General features: G+C 44.5%; 1 protein-coding gene across 1 annotated transcript in view; it reads right to left on the bottom strand.

Annotated features, from left to right (window-relative positions):
- Positions 1 to 20,632, bottom strand: part of DPP10 (dipeptidyl peptidase like 10) — a 561,648-nt gene that overhangs the window by 138,119 nt on the left and 402,897 nt on the right. Inside the window, exons 6-7 of the mRNA XM_084808348.1 lie at positions 17,122 to 17,174; positions 16,956 to 17,037 (exon numbers count right to left, since the gene is read on the bottom strand). Coding sequence (XP_084664474.1) covers positions 16,956 to 17,037; positions 17,122 to 17,174 — 135 coding nt within the window. The remainder of the gene's footprint in view (positions 1 to 16,955; positions 17,038 to 17,121; positions 17,175 to 20,632) is intronic.

A 20,632-nucleotide genomic window follows, 5' to 3' on the forward strand; every position in this document is an offset into this window, starting at 1 on the left:
GGCCGGCCACAGCCAGAGTTCTGGCTGTGGCCGGGCTGCTGCAGCCGCCATTTGCATCCTTGCAAGCGGCCGTGATAGGCTACATAAGTATTTATGTAGCCTATCACGGCAAAGAGCAGGGACGCAAATGGCAGCCGCCATTTGCGCCCCTGCTCTTTGCCGTGATAGGCTACGTAAGTATTTATGTAGCCTATCACAGTAAAGGAAGCCACGCAAATGGCAGCCGCTACTCCACTTGCGTGGCTGCCTTTACCGTGATAGGCTACGTAAATACTTATATAGCTTATCACAGCTGCAAGGACACAAATGGCGGCCATAGCAGCCTGGCTGCGGCTGGCCAGGAGACCAGCGGGAGCCGCTGCTGCTGTCGCTGCCACTTCCACCACCGCCGCCGCCACATCCACCCCACCGCCGCATCCATGGGGGGAATCCGTGGAGGAATTCTCTGACATCCCTACAGACAGCTCTCCTCCCTGTCCAGCCCTTCTCTGTGGGATTAGGGATCATTTGAGGGCCATCCACTTTTCAAATTAGTAAGGCTCTGCATACTGACACACCTCCATAAGGGCATACCTTCACACTTCTGTAACAGTGTAGTCTTGCAAAGACAGGCTTGAGGTTTGCTCTCCACCATGCCCACTCCCCCCGTGGTCAGTTAAGTGCAATTAGATGAATTAATTCTGAGAAAGCATGTTTATCCGGCACACGTTCACAACAGCACAGTTTCAAAGCAACAGGGCTCCCCCCCGACACACACACACACACACACACACACACACACACACACTCAATGAATATTTTAAACAAGCAGTGATGGAGTGCATGTTCACAATGGAGTTTTATAGCAACAGGGCTGGCTTCCTGCCTACTCCCCACTTCTGCTTTCAAAAAACAGGCAAAGGAATTCCCCCGATCCCTCTGCTCCTGTACTTGGCAAAGCACAATTGAAGGCAATGACTTACTTCCCGGTAGACATGTTTAGCCCTCTGTTCTCTCCATGCCTCCACCCCATGCAAGCTTCTACCAATCGGTGCTGCTTTCACCATCCTGTGCTGAAGCCAGCTGAGGTCACATGGACTCCCAAACTGCATGGAAGCTGCTGTGATGGGAAAATAAGTCCCAAAATGAGTTTGAAAGAAAAATGGATTAAGGGCAAGGAAAGCTGTGTTAGGTACAGAGTCGGTCAGGTCAGGTGTCATCTGCCATGATAATTTTGGGGGCCACAACAGAACCAGAATGAAAGCCCCATGTAGATATGCTCTGCTTTTTGTTTGTTTGGTAAGGAAAAGTTTACTTTAGATCTGAGTGCTGCTGGGTAGCCCTGTGAGGGGTACTGGAAAGGGAATCAAAGGAAAAGGAAGTTGGGAGGGAGGTAGTGCAGCTTGGGGTGGCTGGCAGGCAAAGAGGAGATCTGGGCTTCGGCAGATGGAAGCGCATCTTCCGCAGAGGGGAGAACATGACGTAACGATGCATGATGCCATGACACATATTAGGATGCTATACTGTAAAGTGTCAGGTCCCTTGTGTCAGGGTGGAGACTGAGCCCAGAGAGCCCCAGAGCAGTTCTGATTCTGAGGAAGAGCAACAACCTGTGGGAGAGGAGCCAGCTCATCCCTCACAGGTACAGTGGCTGGCAGAGATTCCTCCTGCCAGCATTCCTGGGATAGATAGTGACCCTGGCAGTGAGAGAGTGCTGGAGGGGGGCTTGCTGGACACTCGACGCCAATGCAGGGAGTGACGACAGATGGAGGGCGCAGAAAGGAGACACTCTGCCCGCTTGGCGCTAAAACAACGGTTGCGTCCTGAGGACCCAAGGGTATGAGGGAGGACCTCTCCATAGCCCATAAGTTAAGAGTTTTTCCGCTCTGCTCCTTCAAACGGGGACCAACTGCCTTACCTGGAGCTTAGGCTACTCTGCTAACTACCCCAGTGCAGTTCCTTGCTTAGTCGCTGGTGATTGCATCTGAAAGAGTCATTAAGTTGTACATGAACAAAGCCTTGGAAAGAATCCTCGTTGTCTGTGTCTTGAGTTGGCTATTGGAGGGGACTGTAAAAGGCAGCTAGGGCGCTCCTGACAGCTTGGTCCTCTCCCTTCACAATCACACACTCCAGAGTACCAGGCTTCAGACGCACTACTTTATTAGGTAATGACCAGGCTCTTTATAAATGCAAATCTTTGGAGACTCTCAGGCTACAAAGGAAAACAGCTACTCCACACAATTACAAATATCAATAGAGGAGCCAAGTGAGAATGAGAGATGTTGCCAGCAGTTTGAAACAAGAACTTGCTGACCAGAATAACTTAGAGGGGGATGCCCCTCCCTTACAGTTGTGCCCTCCTATGTAGGCTATCACGCATAGCCAACAGGGTGGAATGTCTGACCTCCAGCTCTAACTTTTCCTGCTTCGCTCTGCGCTGGACTCTAGCATCCTTGAGGTCACATCCTGCACTCTCCTCCTCCTCCGAGACCTGAGTTCTCATGGGGAAAGAAAGGGGGGGGGCTTCAGGTTGAGCCATCTGTGTGCCAGGTTCCTGAGAAGAATGTCTATCCATATCTCAGCTCACTAGGGAGGAAGCCTCCCCCGGTTCTGGCTGTTCCCATTCTGAGTCTGAGCTGCTAACTATCTCCACACACTAGGGATGGGGGAGAATTTCTCCCCGAAACTTCGGGGGGCCGAGCGCCAACGCATTCGGTCCTCCGAAGGTTGTTAGGGGAGAAATTCTCCGCCCCCCCCTGCCCCCCACCCCCCCGGGATGGGACTTACCTTTCACGAATGTCCCTCCCGGCGGCGGGTCCCGGCGGCGGTTTGGCAGGTCTTGGTCAGGGGCGGGGGCGGCAGCCGGTCTTTTGACCGGCTGCCGCCGCCACCATTACAAGCAAAGTAAAAAAAAAAAAAAAATGCCCCTGTGATAGGCTACGTAACAATTATCGTAGCCTATCATGGCTAGATCTGCAAAGTCAGCCATGATAGGCTACGTTAATCGTCACGTAGCCTATCACGGGTGACTTAAAAAAAAAAAAAAAGTGCATACGGCTAATGGCGGCCCCCATAGGGAGCCGCCATTCGCATTCCTCATTTGGTCCCTGTAGTCTACGTAAAGATTTACGTAGACTACGGCGAAAATAAGGACAACGCAAATAGCGTTGCCCTTATTTTCGCCATAGTCTACGTAAATCTTTACGTAGACTACAGGGACCAAATAAGGAATGCGAATGGCGGCTCCCTATGGGGGCCGCCATTTGCGTACACGCTTTTTTTTTTTTTTCAAAGTCACCTGTGATAGGCTACATGATGATTAACGTAGCCTATCACGGCTGACTTTGCAGATCTAGCCATGATAGGCTACGATAATTGTTACGTAGCCTATCACAGGGGCGTTTTTTTTTTCTTTTGAAGTTCGTGGCTGGGGAGACGGGGCGCTTCTCACCGGCCTGAATTTCGGCTGGGCGAGGCGAGAAGCCTCCCCCCCCCCGGCCTGAACTTCGGGGGGAGCAGCGAAGCACCTCCCCCCCACCACAAAGCAAGCTGCGAGACCTGGTAAGTGACTTTCGTGCACCCCTACTACACACTCAAAATCATTCCTGACATAAAGTTCCTAGGTTGCACTTCGTTAATGTGCATGCAGAACAATTCATATATATACAATGAGATCTTAGAATAACAGAGAACTTGCTTCTGAGAAAGGATGGAGGAATTCATAACTTGATGAGCAAATTATGGTTTCTGTTGGGGTAAGTTTGCCCATCACTAGAGAAAATAGAACATTGTTTCCTACCCGATCACTACCATGTAATACTCACATTTAGTGAGAACTAACACAACACTCTTACTTGTATACAACTCCTAATTCATCTCTTCCATTACATAAATATCACATTTGATGAGGGATGCAAAAAAAAGTTCTGTCTGTGTCTAGGATACATAGACACAGTGGCAGAAAATGTGTAAGAATAAAAGACAATGAATACTTGCAGCAGAGAAACTGGAGTGACACTGCTTTAGTTTGTATTTTTCTAGGACATAATACACACTTTTTCTGCTTGTAATGCTCAATTGCATTATAAAGTGAGCAGCATGTGCCTGCTGCGTGCTGCCCACCCTCAAATCCTACTGCAGTTTGGATTAAATCAGAGCCAAAGTATTTGCATCTTTCTCTCTGTCACTTGTGCTTCCCTATTGCCTGGAAAATTGGTGGCAGGGTCCCTGTGATATTTGTTTTTCCCAGGTTGTCTGAGTCCTTGTGGATCGCCATTGAAGCATTCCAAGTGACATGGAAAGAGAGTCACTTCGCAGAGAGACCTCCAGTGAAACTTTCCGCTACTGCTGCCACTAAAGTGGGAAGCAGAGATGCTGGTGAGGTTTGGAGGGAGCGCAATGGAGACTGAATCTGGAATTGGGCTTGGACAAAAGTGAGTTATTTTCCAAGGTGTTTTAAAAATAATAATATAAAAATAGCTCAATTTGCCGAACCAAATCCCAAAGTGAGCCAGTGAGAATTTGTCCATAACTAAATCTAAATGTAAACACAAAAAGAATCTTCTTGCACCTTAAGACTAAGATTTATTGTGGCATAAATTTATGCTGCAAAGAATCTGTTAACAAAAGAGATCTGATAGAAAAATTGGCTGTATCAATCAGTTCTTGAGCCATACACAGAAAGTACCTGGTGCTGGAAGGTGACCATGACACCAATTGCGAGTGAAAAATACCTTTTCTTTTCCAGTAAAACAATATATTTGCACATAAGTTATCAGGGTCAATAATAATAACCCATTAATATAAAGTACATAAATATGCAAGAACATATCTGGGGTTTACCTGACTCACAGTTTTTAAAGACTTAAAACAAAATATTGTGCTATTAACATACATATGAGTATAACAGCACATTAATCATGAACTATGATTACCAGTAACAATAATACATTGCCCCCACACCTGGAAAGAAAGAGGTAGGCACCAAATACTTGGTTTAACTAAGTGTTACAAGACTTTTCCTCTTGGTGGACCTCTTCCTTACAATGTTTCCCTAACTAAGAATTTCTGATAGGCTGCCACCATTCTGGATGAACCTCATGACACATCTTAGTCTATCCAGCTACTTGGGAAGTTTCTGAGCCCTATTGCCAAACATCCTTCCCTTCAGCCTAGTCCTAGGAAAACAAAATAACAAGAAAGGTGCTTTGGAATTTCTTTCCAAACACAGAACTTAATAATACCTTTTTTAAAAATATCCTAAAAACACAAGTGATAGGTTTGTAACCATGTGGTCTTTCACATGGGGGAGTTTGTTTAAGTGAGAAATCCCTTTTAAAACAACATATGTCCAAATATATATAAAAAAGAGTTTATTTAGGTAAAGGACAACAGTTACACACATACATTGAAAATTTAAATAAAATCAATCCAACTAATCTAGTAACATGTTGCCTACTTGAGTAGAGTCTTGAGTTCCAGAGCACATGCAGAATTCACTGCAGAGAGGATATTCTGAGAGAGGGCGTCTTGGCTTCCAGGTGGATTGCATATGGAATTTCGAGAAGGAGTGACCTTTCCTTTGTGGGGATTTCAGTTCAGTAAAAGCCAGCTCTTTAGCAGATTATGACGGCTGTTTTGTCCAATAATGTGATGGTGTCCATTTCTGATGTCAGTAGTCTAGCCAGGAAATCAGAAAACTGTCTAGTGGCCACCTTCTTATTGACTGTAAATTTACATTTCAGTGTAACCGTCATTGGAACCAATGAGCCTATTCTTAAAAAAAAAACACAACAACTCATGGCACTGGTTGCATTTTTAAAACTTTGTATGTTTCTTACTTAGGGGCACCCCTAGGTTATCCTAGACAAAACACAGGGGGTTAAGTGTATCCTCTTGGGGATACTCTCAAAATGTCAAGGCTGCTCTTGTACAAAAAGCTCTTTGTTTTTATTCTTTTGTATATGGCTTTGGGATCTGTTTCAAATGAGAAACAGTATATAATAAATTACAAATAAATGACTAAGTAAAATCGAGAGAAGCATGAGCATAAGAATGCTTGTGCACAGTGTCTTTCCCCTCCTCCTCACTAGTGCACATTCCTGCACACAGTGGTAACCGGTGTCTATTGTGGCTCATGGGACAGAGGGCAGGGGAGCTAATTGTAGGCAGAGCCATGGAAAACAACAGGAGGAGCTAATGGTTCCCATTACTGAATGTGTACACAAGGCATTCTGTCTCCTCCCCCATCATGACATAGCCTCTCCCCACATATACACATTTCACTAGCACCCTGCATAGTACATAAGTTGCACCACACATGCTGAATACACAACAGCATACAGTGATTCTATGACCATCAAGGTAGAAAGTTTAAGAACTACTGCTTTAAGGAATTCAGACTCAATATATGGCACATATATAGGTGGACAGAGTGACTGGTCAAAAGGGAGCTTATCTGGAGCTTATTTACTTTTGATGTTTCGGCTTCTGCCTCCGTCATCAAATAACACTGCGCTGTTGGATTTGAAGAACTGGAACAAGGATCTCAAGAATATGGAGGATGGAGAGAATTCTCAGGGAGGGTATAAGTTTATGCAGTGTACTCCAGGTTAAAGCCACTGGGTAGCTTTGCAAGTCACGAAAAGCTAACCTGAGAATAAGCCACCAGGGGTTGGTTATTCACTTATTAAACCAACAGACGATCAGGCATTCTCAGTCCTCCCACCGGCTTCTGGCATGTATCCCTGGTGCCTTTGCAGCTTAACTCCTCATTTCCTCAGTCCCTACATCAGCAGCACTCTTTCTGTAATGATCCGCTGGGATTGCCGACTCCCGAGGTACACATCCCCCATGCATCAGATCACCAAATGTAATTAATTTTCTGAGCCCTTTTGAACATGGTGATGTGTTCACAGACTTTTAAAAAGAACATTTCAGGCTCTTGCACAAGAGCATAAGACTGCCTGTCTGCTATTTAGACAAGCATACTGATATACCCCCCTTCATGGATCACTGCCTTGTTGTGGCGAAGGGGCTTGCGTAACTCAGTGAAGCCATAAGCTATGCCGTGCAGGGCCACCCAAGATGGACAGGTCATGGCAGAGAGTTCTGACAAAATGTGGTCCACTGGAGAAGGAAATGGCAACCCACTCCAGGATTCTTGCCAAGAAAACCCCATGGAACGTATCACAAGGCTAAAAGATATGACGCCAGAAGATGAGCCCCTCAGGTCAGAAGGTGTCCAATATGCTACTGGGGAAGAGCAGAGGGTATTTCCAAGTAGCGCCAGAAAGAGGGAAGCGGCTGGGCCAAAGCCGAAAGGGCACTTAGCAGCTGTGGATGTGTCTGGTGGTGAAAAGAAAATCCGATGCTGTAAAGAACAATATTGTTTAGGAACCTGGAATGTAAGATCAATGAATCAAGGTAAGATGGAGGTGGTCAAACATGAGATGGCAAGATTGAACATCGACATCTTGGGAATCAGTGAACTAAAATGGACAGGCATGGGCGAATTTAATTCAGGTGACCATCATATCTACTACTGTGGGCAAGAATCCCTTAGAAGAAATGGAGTAGCACTCATAGTCAACAAAAGGGTGGGAAAAGCAGTACTGGGGTACAATCTCAAAAATGATAGAATGATCTCAGTACGAATCCAAGGCAAACCATTCAACATCACAGTAATTCAAGTCTATGCCCCAACCACTGAGGCAGAAGAAGCTGGGCTTGATCGGTTCTATGAAGACATACAACACCTTCTAGAACTAACACCAAAAAAAAGATGTCCTCTTCATCATAGGCGATTGGAATGCCAAAGTAGGAAGTCAAGAAATAACCGGGATAACAGGCAAGCATGGCCTTGGTGTACAAAATGAAGCAGGACAAAGGCTAATCAAGTTTTGCCAAGAGAACACGCTGATCATAGCAAACACGCTTTTCCAACAGCACAAGAGGCGACTCTACACATGGACATCACCAGATGGTCAATATCGAAATCAGATTGATTATGTCCTTTGCAGCCAAAGATGGAGAAGCTCTATACAGTCAGTAAAAACAAGACCCGGAGCTGACTGTGGCTCAGATCATGAGCTTCTTGTTGCAAAATTTCGGCTTAAATTGAAGAATGTAGGGAAAACCACTAAACCGTTCAGGTATGACCTAAATCATATCCCTTATGAATATACAGTGGAGGTGAGGAATAGATTTCAGGGATTAGACCTGATAGACAGAGTGCCTGAGGAACTATGGACGGAGGTCCGTAACATTGTTCAGGATGCAGCAACTCAATCCATCCCAAAGAAAAAGAAATGCAAGAAAGCAAAGTGGCTGTCTGAGGAGGCTTTACAAGTAGCTGAGGAAAGAAGGGAAGCGAAAAGCAAGGGAGAAAAGGGAAGATATATCCAACTGAATGCAGAGTTCCAGAGAATAGCAAGGAGAGACAAGAAGGCCTTCTTAAATGAACAATGCAAAGAAATCGAGGAAAACAACACAATGGGAAAGACTAGAGATCTTTTCAAGAAAATCGGAGATATCAAGGGAACCGTTTTGTGCAAAGACGGGCATGATAAAGGACAAAGAAGGCAGGGACCGAACAGAAGCAGATGAGATTAAGAAGAAGTGGAAAGAATACACAGAAGAACTATACAGGAAAGATCTTAATGGCCCTGATAGCCATGAGAGTGTGGCCACTGAACTTAAACAGGACATCCTAGAGAGTGAAGTCAAGTGGGCCTTAGGAAGCATTACTAACAACAAAGCTAGCGGAGATGACAGTATTCCAGCTGAGCTATTTCAAATCGTAAAAGATGATGCTGTTAAAGTGCTGCACTCAATATGCCAACAAATTTGGAACACTCAACAGTGACCACAAGACTAGAAAAGGTCAGTTTACATTCCAGTTCCAAAGAAGGGCAATGCCCAAGAGTTTTCAAACTACCGTATAATTACACTCATTTCACACATGCCAGCAAGGTTATGCTCAAAATCCTACAAGCTAGGCTTCAGCAGTATGCGAACCGAGAACTACCAGAAGTAGAAGCTGGGTTTCGAAGAGGCAGAGGAACTAGAGATCAAATCGCCAACTTTCACTGGATCATGGAGAAAGCAAGAGAATTCCAGAAAAATGTCTATTTCTGCTTTATTGACTACGCTAAAGCCTTTGATTGTGTGGATCACAACAAACTCTTGCAAATTCTGAAAGAGATGGGGGTAGGGATGTACGAAAGTCACTTACCTGTTCGCGGATTATGCTGATGCTGGGGGGGAGGCGCTCCGTCCCTCCCCCTGAAATTCTGGCCGGGGGGGAAGGCGCTCCGTCCCTCCCCGCCTGAATCCTGGCCAGCCGGCTCCGCTCCACAGGGATTCTGTGGACCCGCCGGCCAGCTCCGCCAAAGGCCGGACATCCGACTGCTGGCTAGCAGGGACGCAAATGACGGCGGCCATAGCCGCCGCCGTTTGCGTCCCTGCAGTCAGCCGTGATAGGCTACATAAATGTTTACGTAGCCTATCATGGCTGATTAAAAAAATAAAAAACACGCGCGTACGCAAATGGCAGCACCCATGGGCACCGCCATTTGCGTTCCTTATTTTGGCACGTCTTAGTCTACGTAAACATTTACGTAGACTAAGAAGGCGAAAATAAGGGGAACGCAAATAGCGTAGCATCTACGCTATTTGCGTTGCCCTTATTTTCGCTGTAGTCTATGTAAATGTTTACATAGGAACGCAAATGGAAATAAGGAACGCAAAATAAGGAACGCAAATGGCGGCGCCCATGGGCGCCGCCATTTGCGTATGCACAGTTTTTGTTTTAATCAGCGTGATAGGCTACATAAACATTTACGTAGCCTATCACGGTGTTTTTTTAAATTTAGCTGTGATAGGCTACGTAAATCTTTACGTAGCCTATCACGTCTTTTTTTTTTTCAATGGCGGTGGCGGCGGCCAGTCGGAAGATGCGCCCCAGGTAAGTCCCATCCCGGGGGGGCAGGGGGCCGTTCCACCACCAATTTTGGGGGGCCGAATGCGCTGGCATTCGGCCTCCCTGAGATCCGTGGTAGAACTTTCATACATCCCTAGATGGGGGTACCAGACCACCTTACCTGTCTCCTGAGAAACCTGTACGAGGGTTAAGAAGCAACAGTAAGAACCAGACATGGAACAACCGACTGGTTCAAAATTGGGAAAGAAGTACGATAAGGCTGCATATTGTCACCCTGCTTGTTTAACTTCTATGCAGAGTACATCATGAGAAACGCCGGGTTGGATGAATCACAGACAGGTTGGAATTAAGATTGCTGGGAGAATTATCAACAACCTCAGATACACAGACGATACCACCCTAATGGCAGAAAGCGAGGAGGATCTAAAGAGCCTCTTGTTGAGGGTAAAAGAGGAGAGTGCAAAAGCTGGTTTGAAACTCAACCTTAAAAAAATTAAGATCATGGCATCTGGCCCCATCAGTTCCTGGCATATGGAAGGGGAAGAAATTCAAGCAGTGACAGATTTTATTTTCTTGGGCTCCAAGATCACCGCAGACAGTGACTGTAGCCATGAAATTAAAAGACGCTTGCTCCTTGGGAGGAAAGCTATGGCAGACCTGGACAGCATAGTAAGACACAGAGACATCACCTTGCCGACAAAGGTCCGCATAATCAAAGCTATGGTTTTCCCAGTAGTAACGTATGGCTGTGAGAGCTGGACTATAAGGAAGGCTGAGCGCTGAAGAATTGATGCTTTCGAACTGTGGTGCTGGAGAAGACTCTTACGAGTCCCCTGGACTGCAAGGAGGTCAAATCAGTCCATCCTAAAGGAAATCAACCCTGAGTGCTCATTGGAAGGACAGATACTGAAGCTGAAGCTCAAAGGAGGATGAAGTTGAAGCAGCAGCAACCAAGAAAATGAGGGGGTGAGAAAAAACTAAAAAACACCACAGTTTTCCCACCCGTCTCCTCCACACAACACAGCCAATGCACATGTTAAAGCATTAAAACACAGAGATCCAACAATCCACCATAATAAAACACCACTTGCATACTTCCTCATGTTTCTTTCTTTCAGAAATGTACACAAAAACATCTCTGCTGTAGAGTAGGGCCTGAAAATAGGTGAAAATGGCAGGGAACAATGCTTGAAAGGCAGCGCTGGTGCCTGCATACTTTCATGTTTGTTTTGTACCACTTCCTTCCTGCTATCCAGGACAGTGGTTTCCTGGAGCAAGAACAAGCTCTGGTTCCTGACCCTCTTGAAAAGGCCCTCTCTTTCTTGCTAGCTGGGCTGTTTGTGGCTGAGCTGAGGAAGTCCAGTACTTTCCCCTCTCCTTCTACCTCCCAGGCTAGTTAGCAGCAGAACCCTTCAAACTCTATTGGCTGGGGGCACCTTTAATCACCACCTGGCTGGGCAAAAGAAGAAAAAAAACCCTGCCTTTTTGATATGCAGTTCTGTGGAAGAACAAGCTGTGTAGCGAGAAAAATGACCACCAAGCAGAGCGTTCAGTCCAGACGTCCTGCCTAAGGCATGTAAAACCAGTCCCCCACCCCCATGGATGACATGGGGAAAATGCATATGCAGCATCTTCTGCTGGAATGGAGAATGGAGTGAAGTACAGGGTTTAAGTGACTGATGCAAATTGAAGGGACTGACAGATTGCTTGGAATGGACTGGGGGTGGGGAAGGTGAATGTTTGCCGCCCTGCTTGCCCCTGCAGAAGAATCACCAGTGTCTGAACACACACCCCAAAGCTGCTCCTGAGGGTTGTGAGCCTTCTAGAATGGCATGGCATGGGGGACTGAAGTGGTAGAGAGAATCAGGTTAAATTGAGTAGAGCAACATTACACAAATGGGAGCTTGTGCTAGTGCAAGGTGGTGCCATTCAATTTTGGCGATTCTCCCCTGCCACGACAGCCCCCCACATGCCCCCTTGCTATGCTGTTTGGGCATTCCCCAACCCTTAGTAGCAGCTTTTTGTGGTGTGCAGGGGACTGCGTTCAGAAGGATGGACATGATGAAAGTCTCCTTGTGGAACTAGTCTTACACTCATACATGTCTGGATACAGTTCATAGCACGTAATGATAAACCATGGCTTAAGACTCTGCAGGGAATGACAAGCCAGAAGTCTTGGTTCAAGCATCATGGTAAGCAAACCAAGAATGGCAAGTCCATGGTTTGTTTAGCCACTCCTCTTTGCAGTAGAAGCAAACAGTTAGCATGCTCCAGCATGCTGTCTCATCCATGATTAGCCAGAATTGTTTAGAATTATTCTTACATGTGAACCAGGCTATGGACTTCGGGTTATATAACCTCTGTCATGTCATAGTAGATGAGGTATACATTTTCTACAACATTTCACTATAGGAATCAGAAAGAGGAGCAAAGCTGATTAGTCCTGATTAGTACTGGCAACAAACTCATCTTGACCTAGTTAGTACTAATCACTTGGAACATCTTCGATTGTATGAATCCATTTTGCATTTTATTGATTATATCAAGTTTTAAGAGAAACCTTATTGTCCTTTACAGAACATAATATTCTCAACAGTGAAGCACTTTCCTCTGCCTCTCTGTTCAAACCACACATTTAAAATGCGCAGACAGGTGTAGTTACATTAATCATTCATTATTTATGTTAATTCATTTTGCAGGTATAACTCTAGTTCTCTTCAGAACCACTTAATGTATCTCAGGCATAATGATTTCAATATAATAAATAGCATAAAACACATAATATATTATCTCTCTTGTGAGTGGAGGTCTCCTACCTACACACCCACCTCTTCTTTCCTATCCTATAGAAAGTTAGGAAATATTGCATCTGTCTGTCTGTATAATAATGAACTACCAGGTTCTGTGCAGACAACCTGTTGGAGACTTGCCAAGGTCCTAGATATGAATAAGAGCTAATTGGATAGGCAGAAGTTATTCCATTTGCAAAATTAGAGGTTAAGAAATAAATATGCATCACCCACCAAAAGTCTAAACATTAAGGGACCTTGAATACCCTTTGAGGAAGTTAAGAGTATACAATGGAAGAAACAGATCTTTCTGGAATTTGCCTTCTTCATTTTCATGGGAAGGAAAGAATCATAGAATCATAGAATAGTAGGATTGAAAAGGGCCTATAAGTCCATTGAGTAGAATGGTAGAGAGAATCCCCTAGGACACTATCTAGAAAGCTCTTGACATATACCTGGTTCTGCTACTGTCTCCCCTGTAGTGCTTCCCTGTAGCAACAGCCTCAACCCTATAGATTGGGGATGCGGAGGAGCAAATAGTTTCCTTGAGAACTTGCTTTATTGTGCTTTAGGGACCATTGAGAGATTACTGTCGCCAGAAGAGACATACAGATACTGTTTAATGTGGTATGTGATGATATTCATATCAGTTACACTGACAATTACATGAAAACTCTCTTGATTAATGGCCCGATCATAGGGCTTGCAGCACAAACAAAGAGGTGAATAATACAGATTGCCACTTGACAAGTGGCAGCTTACCAGTTTCCACCATGGGCATATAAAAGCTGGTTGTCACTCGGTATTGTCCTGCCAAGTGGTTAAGAAATCTATTCTGCTCCACACTTCTGCACTTGAGAAGAAGCATTCTCTGGAGTGCAGAAGAAGAAGCACACTTCTGCACTCCAGAGAAGCATGGGGGGAGTAAGATTTTTTCTTACCACATGGCAATTTCAGTAGAGACATCTAGCTCACCAAGTACTCAAGTATGTAAACTATGGTAAGTGATCACTTATCAATGTTCACCCAAATTAATGTTTAGAATGGGGCATATTGGACCACTACACCTCACAAACTATGATACATTAGCTTGGCAGGCAGGCACGGTCTTACAGAAGTATTTAGATTTATGTCCCAAAACATGCCCTACATCTTGTGAAATGTATAGCCCTAGCATACTTTTTTCTCTCCTGCTCCCTTATTATCCTCACAAGTATTTCCTTACCCTTTCATAGATGATAATGACAAAGGCAGTCTTTCTTTCTAGTGTTCTTATGCCATCTTTTCCAAATATTTCAGGGAATTATCAGGCAAGTTGATGAAGCAAAAATAAGTCACTAAGAATGCTCTTGGTTATGTTCCAGTATATTAACCTTCTACAAAGAAACAAGCCCACTAGGAATCTTCCTGCAAACTTCCTGCAGTATAAACATTGAAACAGTTATGTCTTCTATGCTTTTACCTGCTTTTCTGTCAAGAGCGCACATGTTACAGTTCCAGTACGCTGCACTGTGTATAATCCTCACATTTCTCACATTTAATTCTGTGGTTATGCACTGATGTATTGATAAATTAGCATAGTTAATTATTTATAAATTACCAGTCATGTTCCAGATGGATGCAATTACTTCGCACTTCAGCATTGCTTCCTGCCCCTTTTTGTTTAATGTGATGCATCCTAACTAGAGGCATTTTTCCATTCATGCCGTCTTGATTAACAACCGAAGAAGCAGTATATCATTACCAAATGCTTGATTCTATAGACCCTTAGCAGATTTTCCACCTCTGTAAAAGCTGCATGTATGCTTTGTCACTGCTGGAGGCAAAAATGAGTCATACTCATTTTTGAATAAGTATGTGTTGCTGCTGCATGCAATTCAGCTTTAAGACTGTGTTTCCCTTGTATCTCAAAGCTTTGCAGTAATCTTTGCTTAGTTCTGGCCACCATTTAAAAAATTCAAAGAATACAATTCAGTTTCCACCATTAGAATATTTCTTATGGACATCAAAGCACCATCCTCTTCAAAAAGTCCCCTATTCATTTCAAAGCAGCAACCTAAAGAAATGTATCAACTCCTTGAATTGAAAGTAATGTCCACAAATTGAATTTTTGTCTGAGACAAAGGTGTGCATAAAAGTCTATGCCAAATTTTAATGCAAAACCTTTCTAACAATGCTGAACATTTATATAGCGCTTTTAAAGTGTTCAAAGTGCTTTATCATATATATAATCCCAGCAGTGGTGACTGTCGACTCCAGTTCTGGAGGGGCTGTGATTCCATTCAGGGTTTTAGTTACCACCAGACAACCCCCAAGGGTGCTATCCAAGGTGCTGAAAGGTGCTATCCAAGGTGCAGAACCCATTTTGGGATAGGGCATAGCACCTTGGATAGCACTGTTAGAGTTTTGGCCAGTGGTAACTAAAACTCTGAATGGAATCATCTGGAACTGGAGTCACCAGCAACCACTGAATCCCAGTAAACTAATACAGTGTGCCATCATTAGCATGCAAGGCACCATACTTGAGCTTTTCCCATAATTTGAACATGAATTGCTCTTTCTGATCAAATTAACTTTTACACAGATTCCATGTCTCTTATTTGACTGTTCTGTTAAATTTTCTGCATACCTATCCTACTACAGAGTATGAATTACACATACTGAGATAATAATTCACACTTTCTGCACTGGTGTGGGAGATAGGCACCACACTACTTGTCCCTTGCTATAGTCAGAAATTATGTTAATCCATATGAATCCCATTCCTTCCCACATCCCCCCTCTATATCATGGTGGGCTTGGGGGCGGGGAGGCAGCTTTGCGCATGGTGTTGGGAGAAAGATGATGAACAGGGCGATGTGAGCTAAGCACAACGGCTCGTACAAGATTCTCAATGAGAGAGATGCAGGAATCAGTTGACTGTTTCAAGGGCTGACATGCAGTCTCCTTACAACAGAGATCCTCAACCTTTTTGGGTGGATGGGCACATTTGGAATTGTGATCAAGTGCTGTGGGTGTTTTTGCAAAATGGCTGCCATTGGGGGGCATGCCCATTCACAAAATCGCTGCCATGGGAGACTTGGCTGATCACAAAACACACATTTTTCAGGAGCCAAACTGGTGAGACTCAAAGAAAAGCAACTTGTCCAAGAACCTAAGGACAACAAGGCAGAGATGGGGGTCTGAGTTCCCAAACACAAAACCACTCTTTGGGAACCCCAAAAATGGTGCTGGAGGGCAGCAGGCCTTCACTTTGCAGTATGCCAGCCCCCTAGTTTGTAAAAGACCAACAAGAAATAAAATAAATATCAGGAGGGGAAGGAAGTTTGGCAGGCACCAAGAGAGTGTCCACTTGCCTATGAGCACCATGTTGGAGACCCCAGTCTTAAGCAGCTCTCAGTTGTTCAGTATCCACCTACCCACCCCAGTTTGCAATGGCGTAGGCTATGATGGCTATAATTTTTTTCCCATTTGGACCAGCACTGGCTGAGAAAACACTTTCTGTTTTGTTTTTCACCTATTACAACTGCACCGCTGAGCAGCACCTCTTCTTGGATTTATTGTTGTGCCAATAAGTATTTATCAGTGTGGTGTTGAAGTGTCTTCTCTTTATCTTTGTAGTAAGGATCTCTCTTCCATCCCTGAGCACCTAGCGGCATCACTTGGAGAGTGAATGTGACATTCCTAGACCTGTTCCTTCCTCAGGGCTCCTGGGCCCAAGGAGAGTACAGGGACTGGAATGCTTTTAAAGCCTGCTCACTGCACCCATCCAGAGCAAATAGGTTTCGGAGTAGTGATCCAGCCAGGCTATCTTGGAATATCACTGGATGTATGAGCTGTGCAGAAGCAGGAGTGGTGTTTGCAAAAACAGTGGGAGCAAAGCAAGAGAGATGGTATCCACCATCTCATCCCTAGTGCACTAATATCCACACTGGAAGTAGCCACTGAAACTAAAACACATCTTGCTGCTATAATTTAATAAAGTTGTGCCCCTTATTAAAGCCAAAAATTTATGTTTTCTCCTCCTTATTCCAGAGTCAGTAAACATTTTCCTTATTGGAATTGTAAAGGAAATCTGAAAAAAATACATTTATGTAAAAACAAAACCAAAGGAACAATCCAAAGGAACAAATGATTAAAAATCCATAGTAACAAACACCCTTCCTTTAAATTTTATCACCCATTTAGCAGACTCCTTACATCAGACCAACAGAAAAAATGAACCTTGAAATTGCTGTTCTTACCAGTTGTTGGCCTTGTCCACCCCATGCAGCATACTGTAAAACTGAGTCCTCTACTTCCGGAGGATTTAACTCCCAAACTTCCCTTGAAAAAAGGTAAATATTTTACTTGAACACATTTGCACTGTTATATGGCACAGAACAGCATCTATCTATAATGTTATCTTACCTCGTGTGTATGTTATATATCACATATGAAGCCGTATAAGAATAATGAAAAACCTGTAAAACAAGAATGAAAAAATAGACATGAACATCGTCATGGATATATGCAGAAAGCTGGGTTTAGAAGACAACTTTTATTTGTCTTGTTGGATATCACATTGTCTAAAGCAGGGGTGCACAAACTTTTTCAGGTCAGGGACCACAGCGGGTGTTGGGTAACCTATTGGGGGCTGCATGCCAAAACAGTGTGTGTCCTTTTTATCTATTCATTTTGGTTGTTTTCCATTATTTTCCTTTTAGCTATTTATTTTCCATTGGTTTCCTTCCCCTCAAGATTCTCTCTACCTCCACCATGTCAATTAGGCAATGAAAAGCAGGATTTTTTTAAAAAAATGTTGTGACAAATGCCACAGAGCTACACTAGTTTGTTTCTTATACTTTATTTCCTTTATTTTCCTATTTAATCTCATATAATGTCTTCCCTTAACTTCCATGATTTTTTATTCCCATTGCTTTTTGCTTCCCTCAAACAACTCCATCCACCTCCAACACTATGTTCATGTTTTGCCTTAGCACTTACTTTTGAAAACTCTCAGCAGCAGGAGCAGCAGCACTCAGATGGCAGGTTGACCGAGTGTCCACTAGAGGCCAGATGTCACAGAGAAGCCTGCCAAAACATCTGTTTGAGGCTAGGCTATGAATCACAGGGCAGTATCCAATGATGTCATTTCACTAAATCAAATCACACTTGCGCACAGGGATGTCAGAGAATTCCGCGACGGATCTCGGTGAGGCCGAATGCACTGGCACCCCCTGTAATCCATCGCGGAACGAAACCCCCACCCCCCCAACCCACGAAAGGCGCACGGGACAAAGTCCCCGCTGCCCCAACCCACAAAAGGCGCGCAAAATGGAGCACTTACCTGCTCCCATCCATGCTGCTTTGCGAATGGCAGCCGTCCTGAGGCCGCCATTTGCTTCGTCTTCATAGCCGTGATAGGCTATGTAAATACTTATGTAGCCTATCACGGCTAACGCAGGGACGCCATTTGCATCCCTGCGGAGGCCGTGATAGGCTACGTAAGTATTTACATAGCCTATCACGGCAGGAGGAAAAAAACCCAGCGTACGCAAATGGCAGCAGCTACCGCCATTTGCGTATGCTGGGTTTTTTTCCCCCTGCCATGATAGAATACATAAGTATTTACATAGCCTATCACAGCTCAATACAGGGATGCAAATGGCAGCAGCTATGACAGCCCTGCAGGGCTGCCCAGCAGCTGGATGTCCAGCTGCGGGCGGCCACAGCCGGCTGGCGGCTCTGCGGCTTGGCAGGATTCCGGGGGGAGGGACAGAGCGCCTCCCCACCACCCGATTGTCCGGATTGCCCGGTGAGGAGCCAGGTAGGTGTTTCATACATTCCTACTTACGCAGCTCCACCAAAACTATCAGTTGTGCAAGTGGCAAGATGCATTAGCGGAACTTGCACAACCAGAGCATACTGCACTAGTGGAACGTGCTATAGAGCAAAGTGGAACCCAGAGGCACTAGTGGAACTTGCGCAAGCAGAGCCACGATCCGTTAGTGGGGCAGTTGCACAAGTGGAACTGCAATCTGTTAGTAGGGTGGTTGCGCAAGCGGAACCGTGATCCATGAGTAGGGCAGCTGCACAAGCAGAACTTTAGTAGGATTCCCCCCTTGCGCATAGTTACGCACCTAGATTTTGCTAGCACAACGTCACCTGCACTAGTGGAATGACACTGTTGGATATTGCCCATTGAGCAGACTGCTAGAGCATCTGCTTTCAGAGGGCAGGCCTCCTGGAACTGACATTGGGCTCAGCAGCAGCCAACTGGAGAAGGAAAGTGGGCGCAATCAGCAGGGGAATAGGGATGATTGGTTGGGCTGGGAACAAAATTGGCTGCAAGAGTACAGGTGGCAACAGGACTAGTCAGTGGCTACTTTTACTTAAATTTTAAATTTTAAAGTAAATTTCAACTCATGAGGGCGGGGGGATTGTCAGCAAGGCAGGTCATGGGTGCTGCAAAAAAGACACACGCCTGTGGGCTGTAGGGTATGCTCCCCTGGTTTAAAGTGATGCATATGGCCCAGAGTGCTCAGTCTGTGCTAAAATAGAGTATCCTTAGCAGTTACTATTTTTTGGTATTATTAATGTGCATTGTTTATTATAATTTCATGAGTGATGATAAAGTGGTGACTTGTATATGCACCATTTGAATATGCACCATAGACCAAATACCACAGGTAGGACTTTTAATACATTAGCCCAAACAAAATGCTTTCAAGTGGAAGCAGTTCATGCATTCAGCATGAGTCATCAAGAGTTCAGTGGCCAAGTGATGAGAAATCAAGTTAGTATATGTATGTGTGAACCCAGTCAGGCTTAAGTGTCACTGGAGACCACAAAAAAATTGTGTTAAAGACTAACCGCTTGTCTAGATTATTCCTTCCTTGTGCTTCTCAAACAAATAAGTACACACCAGGAAATCCTAACATCCATACTTTTTCCTTGCTAAACAGTATTTAGTTCTACAATCTCTATGAATCATGCTGGCAAAACTGCAATGAGACAAATAATTGCATGTGGAAACCAGGTCTTGGACTCTTGACCCAGGACAATTATTTTATCCAAACATATTTATATCTGTATGGAACCCATTATAGCTTTTTATTTTTTTAAAAAAACCCACCCTATAAAAAGACCCTTATTTGTAATGCTGAACACTTTCTAGACATGAGGTTTAAAGGTTAATTTAAATTTGAACTCATGCAGGGAACTATAACCACAATTTGTAAGAAAAATATTCAATCAGAACTGTTTTTGTAGCAGACACTGGATGATTAGGCATAGCAAGATCAATAGTATAAATACACACCTAAATACAAACAATTACTTTCTGTTATTGATGGTATAGGGTGCTTCAAAATGCAGAGTCTCCCTGCTTGAGAAGAAAGGCCACATTTCAAGTCAGGTGCAGCCCCCTTAAGCTGGGCCCAACTCAAAATGGAGTTCGCTCCCTACCAACACTGCTACCCAACACTTCCTGTGAATCCTCCATAGGAGGACTATTATCCTCTCCACAAAATAAGTGTTTTTGCTTTGCTTTGGAAGCCCCTTTCCCCCACATCTGGCTTGCATAGCCATGGAGAGAATTTTGCGGGGGGAGGGGAGGGAGAGACTAGGGAAACGCGTTGGGCATTCCCAGGGTGGTACCACTGTGGAGGGGAGGGGCCTACTGGCCATTTTAGGCTAGGATGCCCCTTTCTTCCACCTCTTTGAAGCACAGCTCCCTCCCTCCTGTCCTGGATGCAGTGTGGGTTTTCGTTGGTCATCCTTTTGGGGGCCAAGTAAGAATTTCAACTCACAGTCTGATTGGCCTGGGCTTTGTGTCTTTTGCCTGCTTCACACTGTAAGTGGGGTACAAGAGTTTATTTAGGTTGTTGTGGTTTTATTAAATAAAACCCATACTTAGGTTAACTGGTTACATTTAAAT

This window comes from Heloderma suspectum, chromosome 1 (assembly GCF_057233095.1).
Source record: "Heloderma suspectum isolate Gila_16-S chromosome 1, 16-S_ref, whole genome shotgun sequence".
NCBI lineage: Eukaryota > Metazoa > Chordata > Lepidosauria > Squamata > Helodermatidae > Heloderma > Heloderma suspectum.